Source organism: Pelophylax lessonae (genome assembly GCF_965119305.1).
Source record: "Pelophylax lessonae genome assembly, chromosome: 4".
In the NCBI taxonomy this organism is placed as follows: Eukaryota; Metazoa; Chordata; class Amphibia; order Anura; family Ranidae; genus Pelophylax; species Pelophylax lessonae.
The window spans coordinates 682,474-706,429 of NC_138771.1; the positions used below are offsets into that span (position 1 = coordinate 682,474).

Sequence of the window (23,956 nt, forward strand, 5' to 3'; positions counted from 1 at the left end):
AAGCCACGCCCCTTGACAGTTAGAAGCACACTCCTAGGCAGGGCCAGATTAACATAGGGGCTATTGGAGCTGCAGCTCCAGGCCCCTACCTTTTATATAGGCCCCGGGTTGGCCATATTCACTGTGACCGCTCTTCTGTCACTTGTAAACACAGAAGTCTGGCTTCTATGCTCGCTTCCCCAGGCAGCTCCCTCAGAACCTCCCCACACAGCACGAAGGCCGGACAAGGAGGGACAGTTGCCGATGCATGGATGTGTTTATGGGCTTCAGAGACAGCATCCCATGTTGAATTAGGCATGCATGGCTGCACCCTTCCTCCTCTGGGTGCATGCCAAGGCACGGCCCTTAAGGCCCTTCAAAATCCTCAGCACCAAGCCCATGATGCTCTTAATCCGGCCCTGCTCCTAGGGATACACTTAACCCCTGCATCTCCAATAAAGTTAACCCCTTCCCTGCCAGTGTCATTAGTACAGTGACAGTGCATATGTATAGCACTGATTACTGCAGTAATGTTACTGGTACCCCCAAAAGTGTCAAAAATGTCAGTCAAGGGTCCGATCTGTCCGCCGCAATGTCGCAGTCCCGCAAAAAAAACTGCAGATCGCCGCCATTACTCGTTAAAAAAAACCCACCAAAAATGACAAAAATCTTTCCCTTAGTTAGTAAACGCAATAACTTTTGCGCAAACCAATCAAAATACGCTTATTGCGATTTTTTTTACCAAACATATGTAGCAGAAAACAAATTGGCCGAAAATGTTAAAAAATTTAGATTTTTACATTTTTTGGGGGGAATTTCATATAAAAAAATGTGAAAAATATTGTTTTTTTTTCAGAATTGTCGCTCTTTTTTTGTTTATTGCGCAAAAAGTAAAAAAATCGCACAGGTGATCAAATACCACCAAAAGAAAGCTCTGTTTGTGGGAAAAAAAGGACATCAAATTCGTTTAGGTACGGCGTCGCACGACTGCGCAATTGTCCGTTAAAGTCACGCAGTGCCGAATCGCAAAATAGGCCCTGGTCTTTGAGCAGCCAAATCCTCTGGGGCTTAAGTGGTTAAAATGGAGTATCCCACTCATCCCTTCTCCTATCCAAGTTCCTAATAAAACATAAAAACCAAAGATACTGGACTGATTCTTGTCTGAGGTACACTTGGGAAAATGTCAGACTGTTCTACTGTTGCTAGTGGTAACCCAGGGGAACCTGTACTCAGCAGCTCCCATGGGAGCAGTGCTACACTTAGAAGTGTTAATTATATTTCTGTATACAATTTCATCTGCATTGGATAATGTAATCAGGCACATGACCTGGTGGGGTAATTTGATTAGGAGGGGGGATGTCCTAATGTGTGTATAAATTGTGTGAGACTGTTCAAAAAAAGGAGAAGGTTCCGGAACTATACAAGCTAAGTTGTCGGCTAGCTTTGTGTGGGGGGGCGGCTGGAATATCTGAATTCTATGTTCAAGACTGGAGGAAGCCATATACTGACAGAAACCCACAAACACAGTGTGGGTCACGGTTCTTTTAGCATAGGTAAATGTTGGCTGTTTCTTAGTTATGTTAAATATATTTCTGTATTCAATTTCCTTTGCATACGATAATGTAATCCGGCTCACCTGACCTGGTGTGTTATATAACTTCTGTGTGAGTTTTCAATAAACAGTTCCAGTTCTCATACAAGCTATTGCCGGCTAGTCTTGTATGCTGCGGCTATAATATCTGGTATCTATGCCCAGACTGGAGGAAGCGGTATACTGACGGAAGCACTCAAGCGGGGTGCTGGACAGTTTCTGTCACAAGGTGCTTCTTCCAAAGTTCTCCAAATTCTTAGCAGTGTTCAGCAGTTCCCTGTTTTTGCTTTGCACATGTGAGGTTCCAACCACCTTCATAAGACACGCTACTATTGGCCAGAAAATCCTTCGGACAGTCTCCAATCATTGTATACCTGAACCTTCTGTGACGGCTCGTGCTGCTACTCTCTTTGATTGTCTCTCCTGACTCCGGAGACCACAAATCTGCTCCAAAGCCCTCCTTCACCCTGACAGCTTCCCTTATGTAACGCCCGTTTACCCCAGGGAGGCAGTTAGAGACCCCCAGGCAGCTCACTGGGCGAGCTTCTCAATACTCTGGCCAGAATAATTGATTATTTGTGAGTGGAAAAAATGAGCAAGTTTAAAAGAGTTCATTAGGCACAATAAACTAAGGGGGGTTGTAGGAGGACCTCTACTCAGTGTCAGTTCAGAAGAAAGCTGAAAACAGGAACTCTGTACCCTTCAATCTGTAGAGCAGCGTCACATGGCACACATTCCCCCCTGGATCTGAATCCCTCACAATGTCCCCCCCACCAGCAGATGTTATCCAGCTCTCCAGGACACATTCCATTGATAGTCCAACATGGCAGCACAAACCTTTTCCAGGCCTCACCCAGGAGCTCCAATCCTAGTTGGCGCCTTCTGAGGGGAAACACGTCGGGTGGAGACAGCTGTGACGTCAGGCCGCACTGTGGTCACGCCACCGCGATTATCTGTGCTTTTATTTCTATGATGTTTGAAAGTGTATCTCTTTTTAAAATAAATACAATGTTTTAGCGATAATGCGCTATTAGTCCTCCTTTCATCCCTATATCCATCCGTGATCCCGAAGCTGGAGATCGTTCGGAGCTTCATTAGGGCAGTAACATGGATTGATCCTTTAGCTATGAGCAGCATACATGCCTATTGACCCGCTTGGGTCTGGTAAGCGGTCATTCTATTATCGGAGCACGGTGGTGATGCATGCAGAACTTTGAAGGCCATGAATTAGGCATCTATCAGTCTCAATACTCACAATTTTGGACTGTTTTGATTTATCCAGCAAAGATTTGGAGTGTAGTTGGGACGTTTTTTATTTTGCACTCCAGATTTTATTTATTGGCATTTCTATGCATTGTTTATATGTTTGTATGTATACTTTTGTTTTTTGCTTTACATGTCTTATGCACTGTCGTTATATTCAGGTTTTTGATATGTATTGGGATTAGTGCACAATTTTATTTGATTCAATGAACTAAATTTCATTTTCTTTGTTTTTTTACTCACTGATACTTGCACTGAGACAGCGCACTTTATATATATTTTTTCATCATTTTTATCTCCCGGTATTCAGGGAGTTCTAAGTGTAGCAGTGGTTATTTTTAGTTGGCTGGCGCATCCTTATCCCCATTTTCATAGACATCACCCAGGCAGGAGGTCTGGGAGACTCAGACCACACCGACCTCCGACGCACCGCCTGGTAAGGAAGGTGGCCTTCCCACAGACCTCAAATATTTATATCAGGTTGAATACAGCCCAGCAGCACTAATGTAGTCAGAGGGACACTACTGCTGATTGCCGGGGTCTCTACACTTCTTATTAGCAACAACCGGCAGTTTCAATTAAAAACACCAACTTCTCTCTGGCTGAACCTTTCACAGCACCATTTGTTGATGTTTTGGTCCATTGAAAATCAAAGTCTCGGATCTTACTTGGAGGAAGAGATTTTTCAGAGGTGAGAATTATTCTTATACAGAAGCTTCAGGATACAGGTATCCTGACTGGCATGTCCTTGCAGGGACTTCAAAACCCGGCCCAATTTAGCAATGTTCAAAGCAGAGTACCTGTTTTTTGGGTTATCTACATTACAAGAATAAGCTCCGCCCATAAAGGGGATGTGGAGTACTTGTTTGATGGGTTATCAACATTACGAGAATAGGCTCCGCCCATAAAGGGGATGTGGAGTACCTGTTTGTTGGGTTATCGACATTACGAGAATAAGCTCCGCCCATAAAGGGGATGTGGAGTACCTGTTTGTTGGGTTATCCATATTATGAAAATAAGCTCCGCCCATAAAGGGGATGTGGAGACACATAGAAACATAGAATGTGTCGGCAGATAAGAACCATTTGGCCCATCTAGTCTGCCCAATATATCTGAATCCTATGAATAGTCCCTGGCCCTATCTTATATGAAGGATAGCCTTATGCCTATCCCATGCATGCTTAAACTCCTTCACTGTATTTGCAGCTACCACTTCTGCAGGAAGGTTATTCCATGCATCCACTACTCTCTCAGTAAAGTAATACTTCCTCATATTACTTTTAAACCTTTGCCCCTCTAATTTAAAACTGTGTCCTCTTGTGGTAGTTTTTCTTCTTTTAAATATGCTCTCCTCCTTTACCGAGTTGATTCCCTTTATGTATTTAAAGGTTTCTATCATATCCCCTCTGTCTCTTCTTTCTTCCAAGCTATACATGTTAAGGTCCTTTAACCTTTCCTGGTAAGTTTTTTCCTGCAATCCATGTACTAGTTTAGTAGCTCTTCTCTGAACTCTCTCTAGAGTATCTATATCCTTCTGGAGATATGGCCTCCAGTACTGCGCACAATACTCCAAGTGAGGTCTCACCAGTGTTCTGTACAGCGGCATAAGCACTTCTCCATTCCAGCGCTTACAGGGTGAGTTATTGGGCTAGGGTGGGCAATGAGGAGTAACATTTGGCAATGTGCTTGCTGGAGCCAACCCTAGATGTCCACCTACTCAGCAGATCCTCTTAATGAAAGACCTCAGGTAGGTGAAAGGATACTGATAATCCTTCAGGAACAAAGTCCTGTCTATAAGATAAAAGTGTGTAATGGACTCACCTCACTCCCAAAAACTGCGGCTGTTCTCCGGGCGCGCTGGTCTCTGTCTCCATTTTCAAACTGTCAATGTGAGCGATGGAGATGACAGTTGCTGCCACATACCAAGGAAGACCCATGAAGGAGCAAACAGCCAACAGAACGCCGACCCAGAAGAGATCCAAGTGATATCCACAGGCTTTCTGAAAAGAAAAGAAAAAGCTCTCCAACTGCATCAATCCATATAATGAGCACTTTGATGAATGTCGTAAAAATGAAGCCATATTTTAAGGCAAAATACAAATAAATCATATGCAATACATATCTGCAATACTCGCACATCTCTATGTGTTTTGTCCCTTTACAGACCCTGCAAAGTGCAGAAAAATCCATTTCAATCTGCTAGAAATGCACTCAGAAGGACCAGCAAGGGTTCTGGGTGGACGTTCAGTCCCGATTCTCACGCTAGCTAGAGTGGTGTGGCGGGAGGCCAAGAAAATGACCGATGCTGGTGACATTGTGGCTGCCTTGCCCCTTTGGCACAACCCAATGTTCCCTGGTCTCCAGTCGTTTCTGGACTTTAGGTTCTGGGAGGGTAGAGGAATCTGAGGCCCGGGGGTATGTTTATGTGGGTAATATGATTGTCACCTTTCAGTCACTACGGGACAAGTGTGATCTCCCCCATAGTGCCTTCTATAGGTGACTCCAGCTTCGTCATTCACAGTTTGGTTCAAATGAGATTATTCTCTCTGATTATCTGCTTATTGGTATTTTCCATTCTCAGGGACCCAGGGGTCTAATTTCTACCATTTATCTACATCTGTTGTCAGCCACGGTTGACAGTAATCTGCTGGTGGTACGCACCAAGTGGCAGCAACTTATCCCTGACTTGATGGACGAGGACTGGCATGTTCAACGCACCTCTTGGTCTCTCCGGCTGTCAACAACAGGTTGATCCATGTGTACATGCTACACCAGTCTTATTTCACCCCGGTGCAGCTGCATGCCATGCATAGACTCCCGACCTCTGCATGCACTAGGTGTACCCACCTGCGTGCGGATTTTGTGCATGTCATGTGGCAGTGTCCGGTCATTGCGCGGTACTGGCAGAGGGTGACTGAGGTTCTTTCCTCGGTCCTGTCTGACGCGGCGCCGTGCACACCAATGGTCTGTTTGTTGGGAGTATTGGATGAGGAGCGGTGGCCGTGACATGCTAGAACATTGCTGCAGGAGGCTTTGTTTATGGCACGTAAGGCTGTTGCCCTCCTATGGATTCAACCAGCTCCTCCTTCACTGCGCATGTGGACACAGTTAGTCAACCAGGTGTTAGCGGTTAGCCTATGAAAAGCTTGTGTTTGAACACAGAGGCTGCCCAGGCCAAGTATGATAAAGTCTGGGGGGCTTGGTGCTCCTCTGACCTTACCAACTCCTCCACCTAGATGTGGTTCAATTAAAGTAGACCCCTTTTTTTTTTGGTTTAGATGTCTCGACCTGCATATCATGTTTGCCTGCTTTACCTTGTATTGTGTTTTGCTGCGTAGTGCAATCTGTTATCCATGATGATCTGCTTACATATCATGTATACCATGGACACTACCTTTACAGTATGCTTAATTGAATTGATGCACCGTTTCTGTATGTGCTTTATTTGATTTGTTGGCATTCCTGTTGAGTGCCTTACTGTATGTATCTTGTTTTTTTTTCATCTCCGTCAATAAAAAGAGTTTAAAAAAAAGAAATGCACTCAGCAACTAGGTGCTGCTGCAGGCTGACAACACAGCGTTTCTGTGGACTGGGTGGTGTCAGCCCTGCCCATTTGCTTTTGTGCTAAACTACTCAACCATTCCTGCTCTCAGATCTCCACAACATAAAGGCTGATCTTTCTGTAGTCCAGGATAAGAATTAGGAGAGCTCTTTAAGACAGTACAGGAAGTGTGGGGAAGAGACGGGACCGATCTGAATTGCTACCAAGATTGAGAGGTATTTCTTGCCCTTATCAAACAGATAAAACAAAAGGCTTCCAATGGGAGCCAATAAGAGAAGTTCGTTTTTCTGGGTTCCATGCACTGTAACCGGTTGTAAAGAAATGGGAATACCTTCAGCTTGTGCTCCTTCCGGTTGACTATGACAGCAGTGATCTGTTCATCCATGAAGATGAGAATGGTCACCAGCAGAGCAGGCAATGCACTGGCTAAGTAGATCCACCACGGGTTCTTACCAAACGGGAAAACGAACCAACCACGGTCCGGACGTGTGGGCTGGTAGAAGAAGAACACAGAAAATTTCTACCGGGAAAAGAACTCAACAAGAAAATGTTAAAGATCAGAAAGGAAGGAATAGAGGAACATGCTGAGATCTCAACTTCATCTGTAATCAAGTGATAGACCAAGGTTTGTACATCAGAGGGACTCAACTGTCCGGTTATGGAGCTTGGCTTCTATATATTTATAGGAGGGACACGATAGTCCGGTTATAGAGCTTGGCTTCTATATATTTATAAGAGGGACACGAATGTCCGGTTATAGAGCTTGGCTTCTATATATTTATAGGAAGGACACGACTGTCCGGTTATAGAGCTTGGCTTCTATATATTTATAGGAGGGACACGAATGTCCGGTTATAGAGCTTGGCTTCTATATATTTATAGGAGGGACACGACTGTCCGGTTATAGAGCTTGGCTTCTATATATTTATAAGAGGGACACGACTGTCCGGTGATAGAGCTTGGCTTCTATATATTTATAGAAGGGACACGACTGTCCGGTTATAGAGCTTGGCTTCTATATATTTATAGGAGGGACACGACTGTCCGTTTATAGAGCTTGTCTTCTATATATTTATAAGAGGGACACGACTGTCCGGTTATAGAGCTTGGCTTCTATATATTTATAGGAGGGACACGACTGTCCGGTTATAGAGCTTGGCTTCTATATATTTATAGGAGGGACACGAATGTCCGGTTATAGAGCTTGGCTTCTATATATTTATAAGAGGGACACGACTGTCCGGTGATAGAGCTTGGCTTCTATATATTTATAAGAGGGACACGACTGTCCGGTGATAGAGCTTGGCTTCTATATATTTATAAGAGGGACACGACTGTCCGGTGATAGAGCTTGGCTTCTATATATTTATAAGAGGGACACGACTGTCTGGTTATAGAGCTTGGCTTCTATATATTTATAGGAGGGACACGACTGTCCGGTTATAGAGCTTGGCTTCTATATATTTATAAGAGGGACACGACTGTCCGGTTATAGAGCTTGGCTTCTATATATTTATAAGAGGGACACGACTGTCCGGTGATAGAGCTTGGCTTCTATATATTTATAAGAGGGACACGACTGTCTGGTTATAGAGCTTGGCTTCTATATATTTATAGGAGGGACACGACTGTCCGGTTATAGAGCTTGGCTTCTATATATTTATAAGAGGGACTCAACTGTCCGGTTATGGAGCTTGGCTTCTATATATTTATAAGAGGGACACGAATGTCCGGTTATAGAGCTTGGCTTCTATATATTTATAGGAGGGACACGACTGTCCGGTTATAGAGCTTGGCTTCTATATATTTATAAGAGGGACACGACTGTCCGGTGATAGAGCTTGGCTTCTATATATTTATAAGAGGGACACGACTGTCCGGTGATAGAGCTTGGCTTCTATATATTTATAGGAGGGACACGACTGTCCGGTTATAGAGCTTGGCTTCTATATATTTATAGGAGGGACACGACTGTCCGGTTATAGAGCTTGGCTTCTATATATTTATAGGAGGGACACGACTGTCCGGTGATAGAGCTTGGCTTCTATATATTTATAAGAGGGACACGACTGTCCGGTGATAGAGCTTGGCTTCTATATATTTATAGGAGGGACACGACTGTCCGGTTATAGAGCTTGGCTTCTATATATTTATAGGAGGGACACGACTGTCCGGTTATAGAGCTTGGCTTCTATATATTTATAGGAGGGACACGACTGTCCGGTTATGGAGCTTGGCTTCTATATATTTATAAGAGGGACACGACTGTCCGGTTATAGAGCTTGGCTTCTATATATTTATAGGAGGGACACGACTGTCCGGTTATAGAGCTTGGCTTCTATATATTTATAAGAGGGACACGACTGTCTGGTTATAGAGCTTGGCTTCTATATATTTATAGGAAGGACACGACTGTCCGGTTATAGAGCTTGGCTTCTATATATTTAAAAGAGGGACACGAATGTCCGGTTATAGAGCTTGTCTTCTATATATTTATAAGAGGGACACGACTGTCCGGTTATAGAGCTTGGCTTCTATATATTTATAAGAGGGACACGAATGTCCGGTTATAGAGCTTGTCTTCTATATATTTATAAGAGGGACACGACTGTCCGGTTATAGAGCTTGGCTTCTATATATTTATAGGAGGGACTCGACTGTCCGGTTATAGAGCTTGGCTTCTATATATTTAAAAGAGGGACACGAATGTCCGGTTATAGAGCTTGTCTTCTATATATTTATAAGAGGGACACGACTGTCCGGTTATGGAGCTTGGCTTCTATATATTTATAGGAAGGACACGACTGTCCGGTTATAGAGCTTGGCTTCTATATATTTATAAGAGGGACACGACTGTCCGGTGATAGAGCTTGGCTTCTATATATTTATAGGAGGGACACGACTGTCCGGTTATAGAGCTTGGCTTCTATATATTTATAAGAGGGACACGACTGTCCGGTTATAGAGCTTGGCTTCTATATATTTATAGGAAGGACACGACTGTCCGGTTATGGAGCTTGGCTTCTATATATTTATAGGAAGGACACGACTGTCCGGTTATAGAGCTTGGCTTCTATATATTTATAAGAGGGACACGACTGTCCGGTGATAGAGCTTGGCTTCTATATATTTATAGGAGGGACACGACTGTCCGGTTATAGAGCTTGGCTTCTATATATTTATAAGAGGGACACGACTGTCCGGTTATAGAGCTTGGCTTCTATATATTTATAAGAGGGACACGACTGTCCGGTTATAGAGCTTGGCTTCTATATATTTATAAGAGGGACACGACTGTCCTGTTATAGAGCTTGGCTTCTATATATTTATAGGAGGGACACGACTGTCCGGTGATAGAGCTTGGCTTCTATATATTTATAGGAGGGACACGACTGTCCGGTTATAGAGCTTGGCTTCTATATATTTATAAGAGGGACACGACTGTCCGGTTATAGAGCTTGGCTTCTATATATTTATAAGAGGGACACGACTGTCCGGTTATAGAGCTTGGCTTCTATATATTTATAAGAGGGACACGACTGTCCGGTTATAGAGCTTGGCTTCTATATATTTATAAGAGGGACACGACTGTCCGGTTATAGAGCTTGGCTTCTATATATTTATAAGAGGGACACGACTGTCCTGTTATAGAGCTTGGCTTCTATATATTTATAGGAGGGACACGACTGTCCGGTGATAGAGCTTGGCTTCTATATATTTATAGGAGGGACACGACTGTCCAGTTATAGAGCTTGGCTTCTATATATTTATAAGAGGGACATGACTGTCTGGTTATAGAGCTTGGCTTCTATATATTTATAGGAGGGACACGACTGTCCGGTTATAGAGCTTGGCTTCTATATATTTATAAGAGGGACACGACTGTCCAGTTATAGAGCTTGGCTTCTATATATTTATAAGAGGGACATGACTGTCCGGTTATGGAGCTTGGCTTCTATATATTTATAAGAGGGACACGACTGTCCGGTGATAGAGCTTGGCTTCTATATATTTATAAGAGGGACACGACTGTCCGGTTATAGAGCTTGGCTTCTATATATTTATAAGAGGGACACGACTGTCCGGTGATAGAGCTTGGCTTCTATATATTTATAAGAGGGACACGACTGTCTGGTTATAGAGCTTGGCTTCTATATATTTATAGGAGGGACACGACTGTCTGGTTATAGAGCTTGGCTTCTATATATTTATAGGAGGGACACGACTGTCCTGTTATAGAGCTTGGCTTCTATATATTTATAAGAGGGACACGACTGTCTGGTTATAGAGCTTGGCTTCTATATATTTATAGGAGGGACACGACTGTCCTGTTATAGAGCTTGGCTTCTATATATTTATAAGAGGGACACGACTGTCCGGTTATAGAGCTTGGCTTCTATATATTTATAGGAGGGACACGACTGTCCAGTTATAGAGCTTGGCTTCTATATATTTATAAGAGGGACACGACTGTCTGGTTATAGAGCTTGGCTTCTATATATTTATAGGAGGGACACGACTGTCCTGTTATAGAGCTTGGCTTCTATATATTTATAAGAGGGACACGACTGTCCGGTTATAGAGCTTGGCTTCTATATATTTATAGGAGGGACACGACTGTCCAGTTATAGAGCTTGGCTTCTATATATTTATAGGAGGGACACGACTGTCCTGTTATAGAGCTTGGCTTCTATATATTTATAGGAAGGACACGACTGTCCGGTTATAGAGCTTGGCTTCTATATATTTATAAGAGGGACACGACTGTCCAGTTATAGAGCTTGGCTTCTATATATTTATAGGAAGGACACGACTGTCCGGTTATAGAGCTTGGCTTCTATATATTTATAAGAGGGACTCAACTGTCCGTTTATAGAGCTTGGCTTCTATATATTTATAAGAGGGACACGACTGTCCGGTTATAGAGCTTGGCTTCTATATATTTATAGGAGGGACACGACTGTCCAGTTATAGAGCTTGGCTTCTATATATTTATAGGAAGGACACGACTGTCCGGTTATAGAGCTTGGCTTCTATATATTTATAAGAGGGACTCAACTGTCCGTTTATAGAGCTTGGCTTCTATATATTTATAGGAGGGACACGACTGTCCGGTTATAGAGCTTGGCTTCTATATATTTATAAGAGGGACACGACTGTCCGGTGATAGAGCTTGGCTTCTATATATTTATAGAAGGGACACGACTGTCCGGTTATAGAGCTTGGCTTCTATATATTTATAGGAGGGACACGACTGTCCGTTTATAGAGCTTGTCTTCTATATATTTATAAGAGGGACACGACTGTCCGGTTATAGAGCTTGGCTTCTATATATTTATAGGAGGGACACGACTGTCCGGTTATAGAGCTTGGCTTCTATATATTTATAGGAGGGACACGAATGTCCGGTTATAGAGCTTGGCTTCTATATATTTATAAGAGGGACACGACTGTCCGGTGATAGAGCTTGGCTTCTATATATTTATAAGAGGGACACGACTGTCCGGTGATAGAGCTTGGCTTCTATATATTTATAAGAGGGACACGACTGTCCGGTGATAGAGCTTGGCTTCTATATATTTATAAGAGGGACACGACTGTCTGGTTATAGAGCTTGGCTTCTATATATTTATAGGAGGGACACGACTGTCCGGTTATAGAGCTTGGCTTCTATATATTTATAAGAGGGACACGACTGTCCGGTTATAGAGCTTGGCTTCTATATATTTATAAGAGGGACACGACTGTCCGGTGATAGAGCTTGGCTTCTATATATTTATAAGAGGGACACGACTGTCTGGTTATAGAGCTTGGCTTCTATATATTTATAGGAGGGACACGACTGTCCGGTTATAGAGCTTGGCTTCTATATATTTATAAGAGGGACTCAACTGTCCGGTTATGGAGCTTGGCTTCTATATATTTATAAGAGGGACACGAATGTCCGGTTATAGAGCTTGGCTTCTATATATTTATAAGAGGGACTCAACTGTCCGGTTATGGAGCTTGGCTTCTATATATTTATAAGAGGGACACGACTGTCCAGTTATAGAGCTTGGCTTCTATATATTTATAGGAGGGACACGACTGTCCGGTTATAGAGCTTGGCTTCTATATATTTATAAGAGGGACACGACTGTCCGGTGATAGAGCTTGGCTTCTATATATTTATAAGAGGGACACGACTGTCCGGTGATAGAGCTTGGCTTCTATATATTTATAGGAGGGACACGACTGTCCGGTTATAGAGCTTGGCTTCTATATATTTATAGGAGGGACACGACTGTCCGGTTATAGAGCTTGGCTTCTATATATTTATAGGAGGGACACGACTGTCCGGTGATAGAGCTTGGCTTCTATATATTTATAAGAGGGACACGACTGTCCGGTGATAGAGCTTGGCTTCTATATATTTATAGGAGGGACACGACTGTCCGGTTATAGAGCTTGGCTTCTATATATTTATAGGAGGGACACGACTGTCCGGTTATAGAGCTTGGCTTCTATATATTTATAGGAGGGACACGACTGTCCGGTTATGGAGCTTGGCTTCTATATATTTATAAGAGGGACACGACTGTCCGGTTATAGAGCTTGGCTTCTATATATTTATAGGAGGGACACGACTGTCCGGTTATAGAGCTTGGCTTCTATATATTTATAAGAGGGACACGACTGTCTGGTTATAGAGCTTGGCTTCTATATATTTATAGGAAGGACACGACTGTCCGGTTATAGAGCTTGGCTTCTATATATTTAAAAGAGGGACACGAATGTCCGGTTATAGAGCTTGTCTTCTATATATTTATAAGAGGGACACGACTGTCCGGTTATAGAGCTTGGCTTCTATATATTTATAAGAGGGACACGAATGTCCGGTTATAGAGCTTGTCTTCTATATATTTATAAGAGGGACACGACTGTCCGGTTATAGAGCTTGGCTTCTATATATTTATAGGAGGGACTCGACTGTCCGGTTATAGAGCTTGGCTTCTATATATTTAAAAGAGGGACACGAATGTCCGGTTATAGAGCTTGTCTTCTATATATTTATAAGAGGGACACGACTGTCCGGTTATGGAGCTTGGCTTCTATATATTTATAGGAAGGACACGACTGTCCGGTTATAGAGCTTGGCTTCTATATATTTATAAGAGGGACACGACTGTCCGGTGATAGAGCTTGGCTTCTATATATTTATAGGAGGGACACGACTGTCCGGTTATAGAGCTTGGCTTCTATATATTTATAAGAGGGACACGACTGTCCGGTTATAGAGCTTGGCTTCTATATATTTATAGGAAGGACACGACTGTCCGGTTATGGAGCTTGGCTTCTATATATTTATAGGAAGGACACGACTGTCCGGTTATAGAGCTTGGCTTCTATATATTTATAAGAGGGACACGACTGTCCGGTGATAGAGCTTGGCTTCTATATATTTATAGGAGGGACACGACTGTCCGGTTATAGAGCTTGGCTTCTATATATTTATAAGAGGGACACGACTGTCCGGTTATAGAGCTTGGCTTCTATATATTTATAAGAGGGACACGACTGTCCGGTTATAGAGCTTGGCTTCTATATATTTATAAGAGGGACACGACTGTCCTGTTATAGAGCTTGGCTTCTATATATTTATAGGAGGGACACGACTGTCCGGTGATAGAGCTTGGCTTCTATATATTTATAGGAGGGACACGACTGTCCGGTTATAGAGCTTGGCTTCTATATATTTATAAGAGGGACACGACTGTCCGGTTATAGAGCTTGGCTTCTATATATTTATAAGAGGGACACGACTGTCCGGTTATAGAGCTTGGCTTCTATATATTTATAAGAGGGACACGACTGTCCGGTTATAGAGCTTGGCTTCTATATATTTATAAGAGGGACACGACTGTCCTGTTATAGAGCTTGGCTTCTATATATTTATAGGAGGGACACGACTGTCCGGTGATAGAGCTTGGCTTCTATATATTTATAGGAGGGACACGACTGTCCAGTTATAGAGCTTGGCTTCTATATATTTATAAGAGGGACATGACTGTCTGGTTATAGAGCTTGGCTTCTATATATTTATAGGAGGGACACGACTGTCCGGTTATAGAGCTTGGCTTCTATATATTTATAAGAGGGACACGACTGTCCAGTTATAGAGCTTGGCTTCTATATATTTATAAGAGGGACATGACTGTCCGGTTATGGAGCTTGGCTTCTATATATTTATAAGAGGGACACGACTGTCCGGTGATAGAGCTTGGCTTCTATATATTTATAAGAGGGACACGACTGTCCGGTTATAGAGCTTGGCTTCTATATATTTATAAGAGGGACACGACTGTCCGGTGATAGAGCTTGGCTTCTATATATTTATAAGAGGGACACGACTGTCTGGTTATAGAGCTTGGCTTCTATATATTTATAGGAGGGACACGACTGTCTGGTTATAGAGCTTGGCTTCTATATATTTATAGGAGGGACACGACTGTCCTGTTATAGAGCTTGGCTTCTATATATTTATAAGAGGGACACGACTGTCTGGTTATAGAGCTTGGCTTCTATATATTTATAGGAGGGACACGACTGTCCTGTTATAGAGCTTGGCTTCTATATATTTATAAGAGGGACACGACTGTCCGGTTATAGAGCTTGGCTTCTATATATTTATAGGAGGGACACGACTGTCCAGTTATAGAGCTTGGCTTCTATATATTTATAAGAGGGACACGACTGTCTGGTTATAGAGCTTGGCTTCTATATATTTATAGGAGGGACACGACTGTCCTGTTATAGAGCTTGGCTTCTATATATTTATAAGAGGGACACGACTGTCCGGTTATAGAGCTTGGCTTCTATATATTTATAGGAGGGACACGACTGTCCAGTTATAGAGCTTGGCTTCTATATATTTATAGGAGGGACACGACTGTCCTGTTATAGAGCTTGGCTTCTATATATTTATAGGAAGGACACGACTGTCCGGTTATAGAGCTTGGCTTCTATATATTTATAAGAGGGACACGACTGTCCAGTTATAGAGCTTGGCTTCTATATATTTATAGGAAGGACACGACTGTCCGGTTATAGAGCTTGGCTTCTATATATTTATAAGAGGGACTCAACTGTCCGTTTATAGAGCTTGGCTTCTATATATTTATAAGAGGGACACGACTGTCCGGTTATAGAGCTTGGCTTCTATATATTTATAGGAGGGACACGACTGTCCAGTTATAGAGCTTGGCTTCTATATATTTATAGGAAGGACACGACTGTCCGGTTATAGAGCTTGGCTTCTATATATTTATAAGAGGGACTCAACTGTCCGTTTATAGAGCTTGGCTTCTATATATTTATAAGAGGGACACGACTGTCCGGTTATAGAGCTTGGCTTCTATATATTTATAGGAGGGACACGACTGTCCGGTTATAGAGCTTGGCTTCTATATATTTATAGGAGGGACATGACTGTCCGGTTATAGAGCTTGGCTTCTATATATTTATAGGAGGGACACGACTGTCCGGTTATAGAGCTTGGCTTCTATATATTTATAAGAGGGACACGACTGTCCGGTTATAGAGCTTGGCTTCTATATATTTATAAGAGGGACTCAACTGTCCGTTTATAGAGCTTGGCTTCTATATATTTATAGGAGGGACACGACTGTCCGGTTATAGAGCTTGGCTTCTATATATTTATAAGAGGGACTCAACTGTCCGGTTATAGAGCTTGGCTTCTATATATTTATAAGAGGGACACGACTGTCTGGTTATAGAGCTTGGCTTCTATATATTTATAGGAGGGACACGACTGTCCGGTTATAGAGCTTGGCTTCTATATATTTAAAAGAGGGACACGAATGTCCGGTTATAGAGCTTGGCTTCTATATATTTATAGGAGGGACACGACTGTCCGGTTATAGAGCTTGGCTTCTATATATTTATAAGAGGGACACGACTGTCCGGTTATAGAGCTTGGCTTCTATATATTTATAAGAGGGACACGACTGTCCGGTGATAGAGCTTGGCTTCTATATATTTATATGAGGGACACGACTGTCCGGTTATAGAGCTTGGCTTCTATATATTTATAGGAGGGACACGACTGTCCGGTGATAGAGCTTGGCTTCTATATATTTATAGGAGGGACACGACTGTCCGGTTATAGAGCTTGGCTTCTATATATTTATAGGAAGGACACGACTGTCCGGTGATAGAGCTTGGCTTCTATATATTTATAGGAGGGACACGACTGTCCGGTGATAGAGCTTGGCTTCTATATATTTATAAGAGGGACACGACTGTCCGATTATAGAGCTTGGCTTCTATATATTTATAAGAGGGACACGACTGTCCGGTTATAGAGCTTGGCTTCTATATATTTATAAGAGGGACACGACTGTCTGGTTATAGAGCTTGGCTTCTATATATTTATAGGAGGGACACGACTGTCCGGTTATAGAGCTTGGCTTCTATATATTTATAGGAGGGACACGACTGTCCGGTTATAGAGCTTGGCTTCTATATATTTATAGGAGGGACACGACTGTCCGGTTATAGAGCTTGGCTTCTATATATTTATAGGAGGGACACGACTGTCCGGTTATAGAGCTTGGCTTCTATATATTTAAAAGAGGGACACGAATGTCCGGTTATAGAGCTTGGCTTCTATATATTTATAAGAGGGACACGACTGTCCGGTTATAGAGCTTGGCTTCTATATATTTATAGGAGGGACACGACTGTCCGGTGATAGAGCTTGGCTTCTATATATTTATAGGAGGGACACGACTGTCCGGTTATAGAGCTTGGCTTCTATATATTTATAAGAGGGACACGACTGTCCGGTGATAGAGCTTGGCTTCTATATATTTATAAGAGGGACACGACTGTCCGATTATAGAGCTTGGCTTCTATATATTTATAGGAGGGACACGACTGTCCGATTATAGAGCTTGGCTTCTATATATTTATAGGAGGGACACGACTGTCCGGTGATAGAGCTTGGCTTCTATATATTTATAAGAGGGACACGACTGTCCGATTATAGAGCTTGGCTTCTATATATTTATAGGAGGGACACGACTGTCCGGTTATAGAGCTTGGCTTCTATATATTTATAAGAGGGACACGACTGTCCGATTATAGAGCTTGGCCTCTATATATTTATAAGAGGGACACGAATGTCCGGTTATAGAGCTTGGCTTCTATATAAACACAAACAGAACAGACGAAACCTTTCATGGAGCGATTGTTCCAAGGTTTCAGGAATTAAAGGTGCCAAAATAGTTCTTGACTTTATTTGATTCTAGTAGGACAGCTGATTGTCTCCTGATGAAACCAATCCTGGCGAAACATGTCAATAGCTTTGCCTGAAACCAGGTATAGGGCAGCACCACAGGAGGGGGCAGGGAGCAGCCAACTGCAATAAAGCCTAATGCATTGTATGGCCTGGAGGGACTATGTTATTCTAGAATTGTTCTCTTATGTAAAGTAAGTTACCCCAACATGTTAATTGATGTTAAACAGAAAAAGATGATTCTGGAGAAAGAAGTTTCCAGGTCTGAATTACTTCTAAGTAACTCAAGTGTATAACTAATGGGGGTATTACTAATGGGGGTATTACTAATGGGTGTATTACTAGTGGGGGTATTACTAGTGTGTGTATTTCTAGTGGGGGTATTACTAATGGGTGTATTACTAATGGGTGTATTACTAGTGGGGGTATTACTAGTGTGTGTATTACTAGTGGGGGTATTACTAGTGGGGGTATTACTAATGGGGGTTTTACTAATGGGGGTATTACTAATGGGTGTATTACTAGTGGGGGTATTACTAGTGTGTGTATTACTAGTGGGGGTATTACTAGTGGGGGTATTACTAATGGGGGTATTACTAGTGGGTGTATTACTAGTGGGGGTATTACCAATGGGGGTATTACTAATGGGGGTATTAGTAATGGGGTTATTACTAATGGGGGTATTACTAATGGGTGTATTACTAGTGGGGGTATTACTAGTGTGTGTATTACTAGTGGGGGTATTACTAGTGGGGGTATTACTAGTGGGGGTATTACTAATGGGGGTATTACTGGTGGGTGTATTACTAATGGGGGTATTACTAATGGGGGTATTACTAATGGGGGTATTAGTAATGGGGGTATTAGTAATGGGGGTATTACTAATGGGTGTATTACTAATGGGGGTATTACTAATGGGTGTATTACTAATGGGGTATTACTAATGGGGGTATTACTAGTGGGTGTATTACTAATTGGGGTATTACTAATGGGGGTATTACTAATGGGGGTATTACTAATGGGTGTATTACTAATGGGGGTATTACTAGTGTGTGTATTACTAGTGGGGGTATTACTAGTGGGGGTATTACTAATGGGGGTATTACTAGTGGGTGTATTACTAGTGGGGGTATTACTAATGGGGGTATTACTAATGGGGGTATTATTAATGGGTGTATTACTAATGGGGGTATTACTAGTGGGTGTATTACTAATTGGGGTATTACTAATGGGGGTATTACTAATGGGGGTATTACTAATGGGGGTATTACTAATGGGGGTATTACTAGTGGGTGTATTTCTAATGGGTGTATTACTAATGGGTGTATTACTAATGGGGGTATTACTAGTGGGTGTATTACTAGTGGGGGTATTACTAGTGGGGGTATTACTAATGGGGGTATTACTAGTGGGGGTATTACTAATGGGGGTATTACTAATGGGTGTATTACTAATGGGGGTATTATTATGGTTGTAATACTAGTGGGTGTATTACTAATAGGGGGATTACTAATGGGGTTATTACTAGTGGGGGTATTACTAGTGGGGGTATTACTAGTGGGGGTATTACTAATGGGGGTATTAATAATGGGGGTATTAATAATGGGGGTATTATTAATGGGTGTATTATTATGGTTGTAATACTAGTGGGGGTATTACTAGTGGGTGTATTACTAATGGGGGTATTAATAATGGGGGGCATTACTAGTGGGTGTATTACTAATAGGGGTATTACTAATGGGGTTATTACTAGTGGGGGTATTACTAATAGGGGTATTACTAATGGGGTTTTTACTAGTGGGTGTATTACTAATAGGGGTATTACTAATGGGGTTATTATTAGTGGGGGTATTACTAATGGGGGTATTAATAATGGGGGTATTAATAATGGGGGTATTACTAATGGGGGTATTAATAATGGGGGTATTACTAGTGGGGGTATTACTAATGGGGGTATTACTAATGGGGGTATTACTAATGGGTGTATTACTAATGGGGGTATTACTAGTGTGTGTATTACTAGTGGGGGTATTACTAGTGGGGGTATTTCTAATGGGGGTATTACTAGTGGGTGTATTACTAGTGGGGGTATTACTAGTGGGGGTATTTCTAATGGGGGTATTACTAGTGGGTGTATTACTAGTGGGGGTATTACTAGTGGGGGTATTACTAGTGGGGGTATTACTAATGGGGGTATTACTAGTGGGGGTATTACTAATGGGGGTATTACTAGTGGGGGTATTACTAATGGGGGTATTACTAATAGGGGGATTACTAATGGGGTTATTACTAGTGGTGGTATTGGGAAGAAATGGGAGTCGGGAGGAAGCCATTGTTAACCCTCCAGGTTAGGAAGAACAGTTTCTATGCAGTAAGAAGTCTAACCAAGTTAACCCTTGAGGTTATGTATTGCCAGTGAAGTTTCCGGGCAGCCTTTATGGTTGATGAAGTGTAATGGTGTAAGAAGAAGGAGAAGCTGACAGAGGAAAGGGGTGACAGAGGAAAGGGGTGACAGAGGAAAGGGGTGACAGAGGAAAGGGGTGACAGAGGAAAGGGGTGACAGAGGAAAGGGGTGACAGTGGCAGTGATGAGGGATGTGGTAGTGAGGGAACCGTTAGCACTTCATGGTCTCTATATTAAAGCCCATTGTGGTACAAGTCCCCCCCATGGACCCAGCCTGCGGGCACCGTGTGCAAGGCCTTGCAGAATGAAGTCTGGTCGCTTCCCTGTGTGGCCGGAGGCTGAATCTAATTATAGGTGTGGAGCTGAAACGTGAGAGAAGCTGGTGATGGGAAATACTCGCTCAGCAATTCCTTCTTAAAGTTCTTTGGAGTCAGATGTCGGGGCAGCTTGGAGCAGACCGAGCCGCCCTCTGGAGAAGAGATGCGATCCTTCTGTAAGTGTGTGGGCCTTTAAGAGTGAAGTGGCCTCCGGCCTGAAAGTGTTAATGTCCTATGAGTGTGACCTCTGACGATGTGATTGCTTGCAATTCCCCAATGTAAAATACCAAAAACATTGATATGGAGGGGGAGGGGGGAGACAGCGGTTTCATGGAGGTGAATATACTGCGTGTTCTCCTACGGGGAGATGATGTTTCTTTAGAGATCTGTCGGGATTGCTGGATATCTTTCAATGTTATAATGCAGACTTGTTTTATAGGCTGGTGAAATGTTACAGTCATATGTTGTGATCTGTAAATGGGTTGGGTGAAGGGTTGAAGTTGTTAACATTCAGGATGACAGAAAATGGGTAATTTTAGGGGATCGGTGACGTGCCAGGGCTCAGGTGGGGGGTTGGTTAAATCTTTGGGTAAGGTAATAGACAGGGACATTCGGAGGTCTTGTATTAGGATGACTTGATAAAAGCTTTGCACTTAGAACAATCACAATGGGTTCCAAACTCCAAAAATGAATATAATGCGGAATAATCTCTTCCTTCGGATTTATTTTCTTCTATTTTAGGGCAATATATAATTTAGGGTTGATATTATGGTATACAGAAGGTAAAGTAGATGGAAATGGGACGCTACATAGGACCACACCGGAGCATGCATCGGTCTAATTATCACATGAACGGGGGATTTACCTTGAACTCGGTTGGCACTTGTAGTTTAGGAGTATTTAATCCAGAGACCATGTCCAGACCAACAAAGATCAGAATGGACACGAAGATTGAGAAGTCACTTATAAGTTTACGAAGCTTAATAAAGCAGCAAGAAATAAAGAGAAGGAGAAGAAGGATAATAGAGAGACAGTTAGTAGATCAAAGACCAAGCTGAGAAACATTCAAATATTTGTCCCTGATTTCCCTTCATTGAGCCGACTTCTAAGGAAAACTTTCCACATCATTTTATCATTAAACTGCTAACAAAAACTCCAAAGTCATTGCCGAAGAAACACGAGCCCCCGGTGTCTATAGTGGGATAGATGATTCCATACAGTGGGAATAAATGGTTTCCCCTCCCCTCCTGTTCCCATTCTCTCCCATATGATAGGATAGATGGTTTCCCCGGTCCTCCTTACCACCTCCTGTATGTTGGGGTGAATGGTCCCCCCCACTTCCCCCTCCTGTATAGTAGGATAGATGCCCCCCCCCCCCATAGAACAGACAACTATTGTCTCTAAGTAAATGTGTTTTGTATCATTTAACAGGTTCCAATAAACGGGTTCCAGTGACTAATTTATAAATCATATTGCCATGCATGCTGTCAGGTGAAGTGGAAGGATTGACAAGAGTGGAATGGACAGAAGGATACAGAAGGATATAGAAGGATACAGAAGGATACAGAAGGATATAGAAGGATACAGAAGGATACAGAAGGATATAGAAGGATATAGAAGGATACAGAAGGATATAGAAGGATACAGAAGGATACAGAAGGATACAGAAGGATATAGAAGGATACAGAAGGATACAGAAGGATATAGAAGGATATAGAAGGATACAGAAGGATATAGAAGGATACAGAAGGATACAGAAGGATATAGAAGGATATAGAAGGATATAGAAGGATATAGAAGGATACAGAAGGATATAGAAGGATATAGAAGGATACAGAAGGATACAGAAGGACACAGAAGGATACAGAAGGATATAGAAGGATACAGAAGGATATAGAAGGATACAGAAGGACACAGAAGGATACAGAAGGATATAGAAGGATACAGAAGGACACAGAAGGATACAGAAGGATATAGAAGGATACAGAAGGATATAGAAGGATATAGAAGGATACAGAAGGACACAGAAGGATACAGAAGGATATAGAAGGATACAGAAGGATATAGAAGGATATAGAAGGATATAGAAGGATACAGAAGGATACAGAAGGATATAGAAGGATACAGAAGGACACAGAAGGATACAGAAGGATACAGAAGGATACAGAAGGATATAGAAGGATATAGAAGGATATAGAAGGATATAGAAGGATACAGAAGGATACAGAAGGACACAGAAGGACACAGAAGGATACAGAAGGATATAGAAGGATACAGAAGGATATAGAAGGATATAGAAGGATATAGAAGGATACAGAAGGATATAGAAGGATACAGAAGGATACAGAAGGACACAGAAGGATACAGAAGGATATAGAAGGATACAGAAGGATACAGAAGGACACAGAAGGATACAGAAGGATACAAGTGGGCCAACCTTAATCTTATTAGGAACATGCAATTTTGGGGTTTCCAGTTCAAAATACGCATCCACACCACAGAAGAAGAGGATGACGACGACAATGGCAAAATCAGCCACCAGGGTGCGCAGCTGAGGAAAGAGGTAAGACAGGGGTCAGTGCCATGGACAAGGATAAGGTCTACACAGTAACTGGTGGCCAATGAAGCATTTTCTAAGAAGGATGAAATAATGTAGAATGCTTCATCCGGCTTTCAGTCTGGACTTACTTTGGTAGGAAAATATCGGCTGAACTTGAATTTCTTCAGTGTCACGGTCATGGAGTACGTCCCGAAGAAGAGGATGAAGGACATGAGCGCCAGGTCAGGAACGTATTTGCAGGAATTCCCCAGCAGGCTGCCGCCATATTTTAGACATTCCTTCATACTCAGCTGACTCCAGTCCAAGGCTGTATTATTCATGACATTGTACTTGGAATTCATGTGGGAAAGATGATAACCAGAATATTTTTAGAACAGCACTAATCCAGGCAAGGTATCCTGCACTCACACCTGTCCTCACACCTGTCCTCACACCTGTCCTCACACCTGCACTCACATCTATCCTCACATCTGTCCTCACACCTGTCCTCACACCTGTACTCACACCTGTCCTCACACCTGGACTCACACCTGTACTCACACCTGTCCTCACACCTGTCCTCACACCTGCACTCACACCTGTCCTCACACCTGAACTCACACCTGCACTCACACCTGTCCTCACACCTGTCCTCACACCTGTCCTCACACCTGAACTCACACCTGTCCTCACACCTGTACTCACACCTGTCCTCACACCTGTCCTCACATCTGTACTCACACCTGTACTCACACCTGTCCTCACATCTGTACTCACACCTGTCCTCACACCTGTACTCACACCTGTCCTCACATCTGTACTCACACCTGTACTCACACCTGTCCTCACACCTGCACTCACACCTGTCCTCACACCTGAACTCACACCTGTCCTCACACCTGTCCTCACACCTGTCCTCACACCTGTCCTCACACCTGTACTCACACCTGTCCTCACATCTATACTCACACCTGTACTCACACCTGTCCTCACATCTGTACTC

The 23,956-nt window shown here is 42.6% G+C and overlaps 1 protein-coding gene across 3 annotated transcripts in view; it reads right to left on the reverse strand.

Annotated features, from left to right (window-relative positions):
* SLC4A5 (solute carrier family 4 member 5) overlaps window positions 1-23,956 on the reverse strand; it is a 152,964-nt gene that overhangs the window by 17,926 nt on the left and 111,082 nt on the right. For all 3 annotated transcript variants that reach the window (XM_082252989.1, XM_082252990.1, XM_082252991.1), the window contains exons 15-18: window positions 23,103-23,303; window positions 22,852-22,965; window positions 6,727-6,888; window positions 4,655-4,833 (exon numbers count right to left, since the gene is read on the reverse strand). In XM_082252989.1, coding sequence (XP_082109115.1) covers window positions 4,655-4,833; window positions 6,727-6,888; window positions 22,852-22,965; window positions 23,103-23,303 — 656 coding nt within the window. The remainder of the gene's footprint in view (window positions 1-4,654; window positions 4,834-6,726; window positions 6,889-22,851; window positions 22,966-23,102; window positions 23,304-23,956) is intronic.